This window comes from Myotis nattereri, assembly GCF_964212035.1.
Source record: "Myotis nattereri genome assembly, chromosome: 12".
In the NCBI taxonomy this organism is placed as follows: domain Eukaryota; kingdom Metazoa; phylum Chordata; class Mammalia; order Chiroptera; family Vespertilionidae; genus Myotis; species Myotis nattereri.
The window spans coordinates 78,542,958-78,556,870 of record NC_138087.1 but is presented as its reverse complement, the minus strand read 5'-3'; the positions used below and the strand labels follow the sequence as shown (position 1 = coordinate 78,556,870).

At 55.6% G+C, this 13,913-nt stretch overlaps 1 protein-coding gene across 2 annotated transcripts in view; it reads right to left on the bottom strand.

Annotated features, from left to right (window-relative positions):
• Positions 1 to 13,913, bottom strand: part of USP20 (ubiquitin specific peptidase 20) — a 37,773-nt gene that overhangs the window by 23,218 nt on the left and 642 nt on the right. For both annotated transcript variants that reach the window (XM_081103956.1, XM_081103955.1), the window contains exons 2-11: positions 8,612 to 8,709; positions 8,333 to 8,483; positions 7,394 to 7,490; positions 6,490 to 6,543; positions 4,128 to 4,190; positions 3,666 to 3,797; positions 3,403 to 3,499; positions 2,898 to 2,967; positions 1,826 to 1,939; positions 70 to 148 (exon numbers count right to left, since the gene is read on the bottom strand). In XM_081103956.1, coding sequence (XP_080960082.1) covers positions 70 to 148; positions 1,826 to 1,939; positions 2,898 to 2,967; positions 3,403 to 3,499; positions 3,666 to 3,797; positions 4,128 to 4,190; positions 6,490 to 6,543; positions 7,394 to 7,474 — 690 coding nt within the window. In that variant the 5' untranslated portion in view covers positions 7,475 to 7,490; positions 8,333 to 8,483; positions 8,612 to 8,709. The remainder of the gene's footprint in view (positions 1 to 69; positions 149 to 1,825; positions 1,940 to 2,897; positions 2,968 to 3,402; positions 3,500 to 3,665; positions 3,798 to 4,127; positions 4,191 to 6,489; positions 6,544 to 7,393; positions 7,491 to 8,332; positions 8,484 to 8,611; positions 8,710 to 13,913) is intronic.

The following is a 13,913-nucleotide window of genomic DNA, read 5'->3' as shown; positions in this document are numbered from 1 at the left end:
GCTGGTCTTGCTTCAAAGCCAGGCCCGGTAGATAATGGCCCTGGTGCCCGGGGCCGCGCAGATGCCTACCTGCTGGGCGTAGCCTCGGAACATCGGGTTGACCAACTTGATCCCGTGGGACAGGCTGGTGGGAACCACGTAGCTTGGGCTGCAGGAGAACCAGACCCATTAGTGCAAGTGGCCTGCCCGGGCTCCAGGCCCTGAGGGGCGACAGGCGGCCAGCAGTGGGGGGCCACGCCTTTGGGGGGCGGTGACCCGCCAGGAGCCCCAGCAGGCTCACACATCTCCACAGTCAAGAAGGAAAAGGTCGCCTGGCCGGTTTGGCTCAGTGGATAGAGCGTCGGCCTGCAGACTGAAGGGTCTCAGGTTTGATTCCGGTCAAAGGCATGTACCTTGGTTGCGGGCACATCCCCAGTGGGAGGTGTGCAGGAGGCAGCTGATGGATGTTTCTCTCTCATCGATGTTTCTAACTCTCTATTCTTCTCCCTTCCTCTCTGTAAAAAAATTCAATAAAATATATTTTTTTAAAAAAAAAAAAAAAAAAGAAGGAAAAGGTCGCCCAGCCGGTGTGGCTCAATGGTTGAGCGTTGACCTATGAACCAGGAGGTCAAGGTTCGATTCCCAGTCAGGGCACATCCCCGGGTTGCACATGCCCCCAGGGGAGGACATGCAGGAGGCAGCCAATCAATGATTCTCTCTCTCACTGATGTTTCTATCTCTCTCCCTCTCCCTTCCTCTCTGAAATCAATGAAATATATTTTTAAAAAAGAAGAAGGAAAGTATCAAGTCATAGCTACACCAGGCTAAGGGCTCCTGGGACAGCACAGGGATACAGTAAATCTATCTGATAAAAACCCAGTGGTCGTAACGCCGCAACGACCAAAGGCCGGTCACCAGGAGGCTGCGTGCACGGCGAGGCGCATGCGGGTGGGCGGGGATTGACTCTGGGTCCCACGGCGCGCCAGGACATGGGGGGGTCCCGGGTCCTGTGCAATTTCCCGCGGGTCTGGGCCACTAGTAATGTAATAATTGGTGTGGTGCCAGGCAGCCTGGAAGCGTCAGGGAGTCGCTCTGTACGTCATAAGCGCCTGAGCACCGTGTGTGCGCCTGACACTACTTACTACATTGAACGTGAACAGTAACTGAAGAGTAACAAAAACAGAGAAATCTAAAATTTCAGGAAAGCCTAACCAGGAAACATGACCACCCAGAGGTAACTACCATCAAGATTTCTAGATTTCCCCCTGAAAATATAGATATATACAAAATCATATTCAATGTATATACTTAAACAAACTTGGCTTCTTGCAACACTGGAATTGTATTGCATCATACCGCTTTGTGGGTTTTTTCTGTTTTATGTATGTTTTTATTTTTGCATCATATTGCTTTGTAACCTGCTTCTACACTTAATATATTTCTATGCTCTCATTTTAAATTATTTCCGGTTTTGACTTTTCCTGGAGAAACGGGTCTAATCCAAGCTTCTGGCCTCTAAGTTCGTTTCACACGGAGCTAAAGCGCCAGCTGCCACCAATGAGGTGCCTTCCACGTGCAGTCGTGGCTGAGACCTAGGCGGTTGCGATGGGCGTCTGGGCCTGGGCACCCACATCTGAAAAGGGGCTGCCGGCTGGATGGGCACCAGGTTCAAACTCTAGCTCCATCTCTCATAAGCTGTGACCTTGAGCAAGAGAGTTCAACCTCTCTGAACCTCGCTTCTCCCGTGTGTAAAATAGCTGGCCATGATTTCCGCCTCGGGGGCTGCCAGCAGAGAGAGAGGAAATCCCACCCCCACACAGCTGCCCAAGTCCGGGCTGGCCCTCACCGCTTCCTGTGCCAGACCTCGGACACCAGCTTCTGGTAACTCTTGCACAGAGCGGGCTTCTTGTCTGTGCGTACCAGGCCGCCACACTCCAGGAAGAACTGGGTCAGCGGAGGGCTGGGGCCGGTCCGGGGAGAGAAGCAGAGAGAAGCAGAGAGAAGGGGCAGCGGTGAGAAAGAGCAGGAGGAGAGGCAAGAGCTCCTGGGCAGATGAGGAGAAGGATCCTGCCGGGTGGGGGCTGAACGGTCCCCAGATTTCTATGCTGGAGTCCTCACCCCCAGCGCTCAGAGGTGGCTGTTTGGAGGGTCTTTACAAAGGTGATTCCGTTAAACCGAGGTCATCGGGCCGGGCCTGACCCGGTGACTGGCACCCTCCTGAGAGGGGGAGCCGGGGGGCAGCACGCACTGGGGGAGGAGCCCTCTCAGCGAGCCAAGCAGAGGTCGCGGAGAAGCCGAGGGCGAGCAGCCTGCCGCTGTCTAAGCCCCTGGCCTGTGGCCCTTCGCTCCGCGGCCCTGGCGGACTCATGCAGCCCTTTCCTCTCCCAGGTGAGGGAGCCCCCAGGTGAGGGCTGGCTGTGTGAGGGGGAGCAGCGGCACCTGCCCCTCCCATCACCTGCTCTCTGGAAACTCCTGAGCCTGAAGACATCTCCCCTTCCCCCTCTCCTTAGGCTTTTAAGCTTATTTCATCCCACAAGAAGCAGACATTCCCCGAAGAAAAACTAGAAAACATGGGTCAGCAAACAACGATCATCGACCTGAACCCTCCCACGTGAGACAGCTGCTCCAAAGACGGGGGGCACGTCCTCCCAGACTCCCCGGACCTTTAAGTTGTTGCCGGTAAACCACAGGGTGAGGCGAGTCCTGCCCACACCCCTCCTTCCACATCTGCTACCTCCTTTCCCTGAATTCGGTTGTGGGATCACTGGGTCAAAATGCATGCGTGTTTTTAGGGGTTTTGATGTGTATCCACGTGCAGGCGTCTGTGGGCATAGGCAGCACAGCGTGGGGGCTGCTGCTGCTATTTCCGGGGTCCCGGGCACAGCTCCTGCCCCCTCGCAGGGGAGGTGACAGCCTACCAGTTGGACAGGGCCTGCAGCGCGGCGTTCATGTAGCAGGAGTTCCCCAGGTTCTTCATGCCCGTGAGGCCTGGAAACGTGTGGGAGGGAGGTGAGCACCTGCCCCGCCAGGAACCTTCACATTCACACGGAGATGAGCCGCCGGGGCCGCCAGAGGAGGACACGGGGCTGGCGTTCCGCCCAGAGATCCGCCAAGCAAGTTAATGTGGTCCCTGCTCGCCAGCCATGATGACCCGAGCGCATCAAACGGGACAACTGTGCCCCCACCGGCCCCCACCACCCACACAGCCCAGGCACGGGCCGCGCAGAGGGGCCACCCTCCCGGGGCCACGTGGGGAGACGGGGCAGGAGGGCCGGGCCTCCAGGACTCGGCTGGTGGCTGCACGCCAAGGGAAGCCAGCACGCCATGCGGTGTCCGACCCTCCGCCCATCCCGGTGCGTGCAGAGCGCCCGGCCCAGAGCGGCGGCCTGGCCCAGCCCACAAGCACCCTGTTCGGGCCGTTACCTCGAGGTTTCAGGTCATCGTCCTCTGACTCGGACTCCCCTTCGTCGGCCACGGCGATGGGGACGGCTTTCAGAGGGAGCGAGGGCAGCGGAGAGTCCTGTGTTCAAGACCCAGAAGGAGCGAAAGAAGGGTGAGAGGGGCCGCGGGGGGAGGGGGAGGCCCATGTGCCCCCGGGGAAGTCCAGCCGCCCAGCCTCCCCCGGGTTACACTGCCACGCCCTCAACGCGTGTAACCTACCAACGGGACCCCACGGCACCCCTCACCTGCTCAAAGAGTCGGGGTGAGGCGGCCGGCAGGGGAGCTGCCAGCCGCTGCTCCGGGAACACCTCCTTCTCGCAGGCGTAACACCACACCCGGAAGGTGGTCAGGTTCACGGTCAGGTTGTGCTTTTGTGCCTGGAAGGCAAGATCCAAAATCAGGCCCAGGAGGCACTGGCCCGAGAGGTGCCAGGCCTGCAGGGGGCCGCCTCGCTCTCAGCTCTCAGCTCTCAGCACAGGCCCTGTGGGGACAGCGACCTGGAGCCGGGTCTGCTCACCCTCGCGCGCGAGTGCCCGAGCCAGCATGAGCGGGCACCGCATCAGCTCCTGCGTCTTTGCTATGATCGCTCCCATTTTACAGGCACGGCCTCGGAGGCCAGCGCGGGCAGGTGGAGCTGGGAGGCGGCTGCGGCTGGGCTTTGAGCTCTGGGCCGTCTGACCAGAGCCCCTGCCCTGGCCACTACTCACCTGCGCATGGATGGTGCTGTGGTCGGCGAAGGATTCTCCGCAGCCAACGTAGGGGCAGGCCACCTGGGAGAGGGGAGCAGCGTGGGTGGGGGCTGGCCGAGAGGGTGTACCAGCGTGTCCCCCCTCCGCCCAACAGGGAGGCCCTGCATGCAGGAACACGGGGGACACCCTCGAGCTCCCCGGAATGGCCTTGTCTCTGAGTGAGGCGGGCAGGGCGCCTGGGCTACTGCGCTCCCGCAAAAAGCCCGGCAGGGCCACAGCTCGTCCTGGGCAGACCCTCTCTGCCTCCGCGTGCCCCCGTCCCATCGAATTCCTGACGGCCCGTTACTGGATCCACATTTCTGGAGGGGACGCTGGATGGGCAGAGGCGGTGGGGCCCACTGTGCCCCAGGTTCCCGCAGGCGAACAGCATGGCCCTGATGGCCCTGCCTTTGCTGTGCCCTCTCCTCTCCCGAATCGATCCATCCAGCGAGGCCCAGCCCAAGCGCCTCTCCACTGCGGGCTGCACCCAGCCGCGGCGGCTTCCCCACGGGAGGGCCTGGGGTCGGCCCCGTCCCCGGGGTCAGCCCTGCACAGGCTGGAGAGGGCCTTTCCCTCACAGAGGGAGCGTGGCTTCCTGATGCAGCTCTGAACCTCTCTCTCTGGGGGCCTGGGGCTCCCAGGAGGTAGGACCGTGTCTCACACTTCCTGCTGCCCCCACCCCCGGCGCCCGGACCGGCCCCACAATCTGCTTTATGCCGAGTGTCAGGACCTAAGGACGAGGCTGCAGTTCCGGGGACCCTGTCTCTGGGAAGACTTGAGCTGTTCTCACCCCTCAAGCTGCCTTTCTCTACTTGTATTTATTTTAAAGACATTTTGAGGAACAGTCATTTCAGTATGATTTAAAAATACCTACATGTAGAAATTTAGAAAAATATTACAAAATTAGAGAAAAAATTAAAAGTACCCATAATTCTATCACCCACTGAAAACTGTTAAATCTTTATTGTTGAAAGTATTGCATATGTCCCCCTTTTTCCCCCACTGACCCCCTCCAGCCCACCCCCACTGCCCTCCCCAGGCCTCCACCACCCTGTTGTCTGTGGCATGGGCCATGCATATGTGCATACAAGGTCTCTGATTACCTCCCCCCACCTCCCCCCACTTCCCTCCGAGATTCCCCACTCCGTTCCACGCTTCCATGTCCCCGGATCCACTCCGTTCATCAGTTTATTTTGTTAGATTCCACATACGAGTGAGATCATGTGATACTTGTCTTTCTCTGACTGACTTTTCTCACTTAGCATGATGCTCTCCAGGCCCCTCCAGGCTGTCGCAAAGGGTAAGAGATCCTTCTTTTTTACTGCTATTTGGTATTCCATGGTATAAATGTACCACAACTTTTTTATCCACTCATCCACTGATGGGCACTGGGCTGTTTCCCGATCTTAGCTATTGTAAATTGTGCTGCTATGAACATAGGGGTGCATACATTCTTTCCAACTGGCATTTGGGGTTTCTTGGGATATATTCCTAGAAGTGGGATCACTGGGTCAAATGGCAGTTCCATATTTAATTTTTTGAGGAAACTCCACACTGTTTTCCATAATGAAAACTGCTAGTCTCTTTAATAAACAGTAATAACCAAACACGACCAGGTCTGACTGGAGAGTCTATGGCCACACACCCGGCTAAGCCCATCACAGGCATCGCCTCCCCAATTCTGCCCCCGCCCCATGAGGCGGACAGTCGTCGGGGTCGTGGGCCCCACTGCATGCGACGGGCTGTACTGAAGTGCCAGGGCCCCGAGCCAGATGCCCACGCAAGGCTCACGGGCACCTGCACGGACAGAATCCTGCCTCCTATGCAGACAGGCCTGTCTGGTCCAGAATCTTCTCCCGCCTGCTTTTCCCTCTTGTCATTTTTTTTCTTAATTTTCATTTTTTAATCTTCACCCGAGGATATTTTTCCATTGATTTTTAGAGAGAGTGGAAGAGAAGGACAGACAGAGAGAAACATCGATGTGAGAAAAACACATCGATTGGCTGCCTCCCGCGGGTGCCCCAACCAGGGCCCGGCAGGGGAGGAGCCTGTAACTGAGGTACATGCCCCTGACTGGAATCGAACCGGGGACCCTTCGGTCCACAGGCTGATGCTCCATCCATTGAGCCAAACCGGCTAGGGCCCCTCTTGTCATGTTTAATGGCTGCCAAGGCAGCCAGCCAGGGACTCGCTGAGTCTGGGGCCCTCTTGGCTTGGGACCCGCCCCTGAGACAGCCATGCCATGTCCTGTGTCCCCGCCCAAGGACCCAGCATGGGGGATGGATGTTCCCAGCCCCGTCCAGATGGCACTCACGCCCCGGCAGCCGCAAGGAGCCCATACCTGGAGACAGGCCCACAGGTTCGGCCCAGATACACCGCACGACTGACAGGCTCCCTGCGCGGGATGAAAGAGAAAGGGCAGAGGTGACAGGCCGCGGAGACCCTCCCGGAGCCCGGCCGCTCCAGCTGGGGGAGCGCACCCCTGCCTCTGCTGACCCTCCAGCCCCACATGCCTCGGCTCCAAGGCTCTGTGCCTCAGCAGGGCCCTCAGCAGCCACTAGCCTAGATCGGTTCCCATTCTACACTTCAGTTCCTGCAAAGACACGTTCAGTGGCTGCATTTGAACCTCAGACCCCTGACTCTGCAATCCCATCACACCCTCTACTCTTCCCTTGCTCCCATCTAGACTCCGAGCTCCATGAAAAGGGGTGGTCTGGGTTGTGTCCTCCTGTGACTTCAGAGTCGGGAACAAATGAGGAGACCAATGTCCTTGTTGACCCCAGAAAACACAGGTGACTGGTAGTCCGGGTGACGGAGCCTTCTCCCTGTCTCCCCGTGTCTCCCCTTCTGGCCTGAGTAACAGATGCGTGGATTTGGGCTGAGCACTCAGCCAGCCAGCTGCAGGCCTTCTCATCCCCACCTCCACCCCCATCCCCACCCCCAACCCCGCGATCATGGAGCTCAGTCCCAGTTAATGGGATGCAGCGAAGTGACATGTGCTCGGCAGCTAATGGACAGAGCGTCCGTGCTCCCAGATGGACTGGGAGAAGGGACGGCTGAGGGCCGCTAGGACTCGGCCCCGGATGGCGCCGGGAAGGCCTCCGAGCAGACGCCAGCCTTGCCTTCTACACAGAAGATGGGCGAGGCTGGTGGGAGGCAGCTCTGCTGCTGCTTCAGAAACGCTTGTCCCCAGAAATCAGAGGCCCCGAGCGTGGGCCTCGGCACCGCCCTGTCTGAGCCTTTACCTTAGATTTGAGCAGCAGGTCGTCTTTGGTCACCTCCCCTATGGAGTCAAGGTGAGGGCAAAGGTCCCTGGAGTCCCCCATTCTGGCCTGGTCTCACCTACAGGAAAAGAGAGTCCCAGGTTAGACACGGCAGCCACTGCCAAAGGGAGGCCGGGAGGACAGTAGTTAAGGGCACGACCTTGGCCTTGAGTCCCAGCGCAGCCACACCATCAGCCAGCGAGCAAGGGGAGCTACGTAACTTCCTTGAGCCTCACTCTCCTTGCTGAGAAGTGGGGTGAAGAGAACACCTCCCCCTGAGCTGCTCGGGGCGTTCTCCATGGCTGTGTGAGGAACTGTGGGATCCCAGTCAGCCCTGCAGCTGCACCGATGCCACCTTCCTGGCTGCTACTGAACTACACAGACCAAAGGGGTGGTCCACAGAGCGGGGCTGGGTACTGGTTTACTGAAAGGCAGGGGCCCTGTGTCCACTGGAGGGAGGTGGACTCCCAGCCAGAACAGGAGCTACAGGTGCGGATTGGATGCCAGGTACCAGATAAGAGCTTCCCACGCATCCTTCCCTTAAAAACTTCTCCAGGGCCCGGCTGCTGTCGCTCAGTGGTTGAGCATCGACCTATGAAGCAGGAGGTCATGGTTCGATTCCCGGTCAGGTCAGGGCACACGCCCGGGTTGCAGACTCGACCCCCGGTAGGGAGGGTGCAGGAGGCAGCCGATCAATGATTCTCTGATCATTGATGTTTCTATCCCTCTCTCCCGCTCTCTTTCTCTCTCTGAAATCAATTTTAAAAACATTTTTTTTTAAAACCCAAAACCTTCCCCAGCAATCTCTGAGGTGGTGGTGGTCAGGCTAGGAAGGGGCTCCTTCGTGTCCAGCCTCATGGGTAGGAGGGCGAGAGCCCAAGTTCGTCGGACTCTTAGGCGCCTGCTCTCCCTCTAACTTACTGGGCACGCCAGCCCGGGCGGGGCTACCGCACATGCACTCCAACGGGCCCACCACCAGCTCCAGCAGCTCGCTCACGGCCAGCTTTGCTCTGCTTCCTCTCAGCCTCAGCTATCACATCATTTCATTCGTGTTTGTTTTTCTAAAAGAGGGCTTCAAAAAAGAAAGAAAGAAAAAGAAAAGCATAAACACAATTCCAATATTTTACCTAAAAAGAAAATTCCATCTCCCTCCTTGCTCTGTGCCTGAGGGCCACACCCGAGGGGGAGCCTGGGGCCTACCTCTGCGGACAGCGACACCCGCAAGCAGCAGCCGATCTCCACATTCTCTGTCCACAGCCGCCGAGCTGGGCTGGAGCGCGAGGCCTCTGGCAGGGAGCCTGCGGGACAAACCGGGCACTCAGGTAGCTCCACTGTTTTAAAGTAGCTCCGATCCCCAATAGGAGGTGTGCAGGAGGCAGCCAATCAATGACTCTCTTTCACCATTGATGTTTCTATCTCTCTCTTTCTCTCTGAAATCAATCCTATATAATAAAAGCCTAATATGCTAAGTGTCCAGTTATCTGTCCAACCAAAGTGTAATATGCTAATGATATGCTAAGGCTACTCAACTGCTCGCTATGACATGCACTGACCTCCAGGGGGTAGATGCTCTGACCGGTAGGTTAGCTTGCTGCTGGGGTCCAGCCGATCGGGACTGAGCCCTCCTGCATCCCTCCCTGGTCCCGATCGTGCACTGGTGGGGTCCCTCGGCCTGGCCTGTGCCCTCTCGCAATCCAGGACCCCTCAGGGGATGTCGGAAAGCCGGTTTTGGCCCGATCCCACAGGCCAGGCCGAGGGACCCCACTTGTGCATGAATTCGTGCACCAGGCCTCTAGTAAAAATATATTTTTTTTTAAAAAAAGAAAGCTTAGGGTTTGTGAACATTTTTTTAAGTGAATGGTTAAAATCAGTTACATGAAGGGGAAAGGTTGAGTGGGGTAACCAGAACTGTGGGTGCCTAATCCACACACAGGACCTGAAACACAAGTGCACCCGCTGCAGGGCCTGTACCTTACTTATCTCAGCTGCCTCAAGGTTTTCCTTTGGCTTATCTTGGTACCCAGCCAGCACTGAGCAGGCACCTCCTCAGGCAATGGCTTGAGTGATGGAAAACAAGCCAGAGCCGGGCCCCGCCCTCCTGGGGCTCAGAGATCCATATTTCCACACCAGGGCACCTGCATGCAGCCACTGGGGGTGTTATAATACTAACCGTAGCCACCTTTTATCACGCTACTACCTGCCCGTTGTTTCCTGTACAGTAACGCAGAGTTGACTATAATTACGGAAAACAGAGATAGAGACAGCTAGCCCTGCTTTCGGATCCTTGCTCTCGTCGTTTGCAAGCTGTGCGTCTTTAGATAAATCACTCAATCCCCAGTGTCCTCGTCCATGAAGTGGGACAATCACAGCCATAGGGTTACTGGGAGGGCGGTGAGTCGATGCACAGGAAGGGAAGTGACTTCTGACCCCGTGGATGTTCAGGGTGGCTCAGAGCTTGCATTTATCTTCACAGCAAGAATGCTCAAAGCCTGGCCGGCGCGGCTCAGGGGCTGAGCGTCGACCTATGTACCAGGAGGTCACGGTTCGATTCCCGGTCAGGGCACATGCCGGGGTTGCTGGCTCGATCCCCAGTGTGGGGCCTGCAGGAGGCAGCCGATCAATGATTCTCTCACTATTGATGTTTCTCTCTCCTCTCTCTCCTCTCTCTCTCTCTCTCTCTCTCTCTCTCTCTCTCTCTCTCTCTCTCCTTCTCCCTTCCTCTCTGAAATAAATTAAAAAAGAAAAAGAATGCTCAAAAAATATTTAGCACTGTAACTGTGTTACTGGTCATGCTTTAGAGATTAGGAAACGGGTTGGTTGGAATGTAAGTCACGTGCCAAAGGGCACCTTCCATCAGCTGTTCACTGGGGGCTCCACTGCCCAGGGCAGCCAGGCCGACCAGCCCCGTACCAAGTGTGACACCCAGCAGGTGACTGGTGCATGGCGGTTCGGATTCTCCTGGCTGCATCCGAAGATCCAAGCTCACCTCCTAGAGCTTTTGACATCAAAGTAAAGCCAGGAAGCGGAACCCCAGGGAATGGAGCCAACAGCTGTCCTGTCCCTAGGCAGCCAGCACGTCTGCTTCCGACAACCCGATTCCCTGTCTGAACGCAGGCTGAGACACTGTTCCAGATAAAAGGCACCAGAGACAGGACAAAACTGGGTCCTGGGTTAGCGAGGTAAAGGGTATTAGCAGAGCAACTGACAAATTTGAATATGGGCCAGATACTAGATGATAGTGTTTGCGGTGGAATGAATTGTACCCCCCAAAATTTACAAGGTCTTTAAAGAGGCAATTAGGTTCAAATGAGGTCTTTAGAGCGGCCTGAATCCAGTCTGACTGGTATCCATCTAAGAGAAGGAAATTTGGACACACAAGGAGGCACCGAGGACAGACCCTGTGAGAACACAGCAAGCAGGTGGCCGACTACAAGCCAGGAAGGAGGCCTCAGAAGAAACCAAATCTCTCTCTTAAAAAAAACAAACACAACTTTTTTTTTTTTTTATTGATTTCAGAGAGGAAGGGAGAGGAAAAGAGAGATAGAAGCATCAATGACAAGAAAGAATCATTGATTGGCTGCCTCCTGTATGCCCCACACTGGGGATTGAGCCTGCAACCCGGGCCTGTGTCCTGACCAGGAATCAAACCGTGACCTCCTGGTTCATAGGTCGACACTCAGCCACTGAGCCACGCGAGCCGGGCACTGAATCTCTTGACACCTTGATCTTGAACTTCCAGACCCCAGAACTGTGAGAAAATACATTTCTGTGTTTAGGTCACCCCGTCTGTGGTACTTTAGGGCAGCCCAACAGACTAATATGGTATTATATGAACATTCAAGTTCCTGAAGATGGAAACTATTTTTCTGGTTATATATTATAATGTCCTTGGTTGAAGATGATTGCCCCTGAAATATTCAGGGGTAAAGAGTCATGATACCTGCAGCTTACTCTTAAATGAATCAGCAATAATAATGATGATGATAATGAGTATATGAATATGTAGAGTAAATCAGGCTAACATATTAATAATTGGTGAATCTAGATAAAGGGTATAAATAGGATTTCATTCTATTATTTTTGTACCTTTTCTGTAAGTTTAATCTTTTTCTCAAAACAGGGGCTTTTAAAAGATTCCTTTTCTCTCACTTAAGGCGGAGCAGGGAGGGGTCTTTTAGAAAAGGTAACCCCAGCTGAACAGCAGGAGCGCCAGGATCCAGCACCTACTCCGGGCCAGGGCGATGCCCACCTACGCTCTCTCAGGTAAGGACCACAGTTCCTCCTCTTACAGAGGAAGGATGGAGGCTCCGAGATGGGAAGCACTTGGCCAAGGCCACACAGCAAGGAAGGGACAGAGCCGGCAGTGAGCCAGGCGCGTCTGCCTTCACAGCCTTTCCCACTCGTCCTCTGTGCAAATAAATGGAGTGCACACAGTAGGCATTTAATAAAGACTGGAAGGGAAAGAAACCGGCACTGCTGAGAGAATGGAGCCTGGGAACAGGCCCTCTTTTTTTTTTGTTTAATGTAAAGTGACAGTGTGAAGGCTTTATGTATATATATATGTGTGTGTGTGTGTGTGTATATATATATATATATACATATATATATATATATACACATACATACATTTTTATTGATTTAAGAGAGGAAGATAGAAGGAGAGAGGGGTAGAAACATCAATGATGAGAATCATTGATCAGCTGCCTCCTGCACGCTCCCTACTGGGGATCGAGTCCACAACCCAGGCATGTGCCCTTGTCGGGAATCAAACCCAGGACCCTTCAGTCCACAGGCCGACGCTCTATCCACTGAGCCAAACCAGCTGGGGTGGGAACAGGCCCTCTTGAGAGCAGCTGGTCGGCTGTGCTGCTGGGAGTCAGTGAGGTGCCTGCCCTAGAGCAGGTGCCCCAAATGCCAGCCAGAGGGGTGGCACCTTCACCACAGCGACCCCAGAGCACCTCTCCCTCCTGACCCACCAGATCGGCCTGCCTCTCCTCTTGGGGATGAGAGAGCAGGAGGAAAGGAGGCAGGCTGGTAAGTCTGCAAAGAGCCCACCCATTTGGGGTGGGGTGAGGCTTCCAAGACGCTTGGTCCTGAATGAGGGCAGGCACTTCTTCCCCCCGGGCCTGCACTGAGTGACGGGGGAAGTGCCTCCCCAGGGACGCAGGCTGGCAGGCGGTACATCCGGGCCTGGCACCAGCTGCCGAGGCCAGGCCTCAGGTGCCCATTACTCATCATTTTCCTGGAGGTTCTGGCTACATCCTCCTCCCGGCCAGGAGCCAAGTTCCTCAGGACAGGAAAGGTGACGCTGCCAAGCCCCCCACCAACACAAGGACACCCCCTAACCTGGTCCTCACCCCATTAGCCATCCCTCAGCCCACACACCTGCACCCTTCTGAACAAGTTCCCTTTTTCTCCCTCCTGCCCTCTTTTCTCCAGTAGACTTCCAAGCAACTCCATTTTCCCTAAATTCCCGATACATTCCTTCCTTTAACCCAGTCTTAATTCGCTGAGAGGCCACCGTACTTCTGGCTCTCAAAGCAGAACTGTCAGCCTCCTCCTGCCTTGGCCAGTCCTGCTTCCCACACACCTCCAGTGACCCCCGTGGGCCTTACCCACCCAGCCCCTGCCCCAACGGCCCCGGGGGGGTACCGAACTCATACTGACAGACCTCACTAAATCCTCATAACCACCCTGGGGGTGGGCAATATTGGAAGCTAAATCCATCTCCACCTCCACCACTAAAGGAAGAATGACTGAGGCTCAGAGAGGTCAAGTAACTGGCTGGAGGCCACACAGCTACTAAACAGCTTTAGATCAAAGCCAAAAGGCTGTTCTGAGAAGTCCTGAGTGCATCGGTCTCCGTCCAGGGAAGAGAACAACAACCTTAGAGGAGGCTGTTCCAGAAAAAAGTAAGGCATCCCAGAAATGCTGCCCAGCCTCAGAGTGGCCTTCCAGGAGAGGGAACCCAAAACAGCCTCCATCAGCACCTCCCCCAGCCAATGGGCCGTAACAACAGCCCTTGCAGCAAACATTTACTGAAGCTCCTGTGCCAGGCGCCGTGCACAACCTGCAGAGGTGGGCCTGCGGCTGACCCCGGCTCCACCTTCCGGCTGTGTCCCTCGAGGCACGCATTGCCTCCCCGAACCCTAGACTCTCATTTGCAAAATGAAAAACAACTGAATCTCCTTCATAGGCCTGTTGGGAGAGTTCAATGAGATAATGCTTAGCCCAGTGCCTGCCACGGAGTGAGCGCTTAATAAGAGGTAGCGCTTTCAAAGGAACGCGCCGGCCTATAATGAGAAAGGAAAGCTACTATTTAAGGGGTTCCTAAAGCCTTCAAAGCCACTACTTAGGCATTTAGTTATTTCCTACGGGCGTTGGCTGATGCCCATATTTGAAATAAACTTAATCCTCACAGCATCTCGGGGTGGAAGGGGCCAAGGGCAGAGCGACAGTCCTAGTGACAAAGGATGAAAACAAGGCCCCCTAAGGTCAAGGG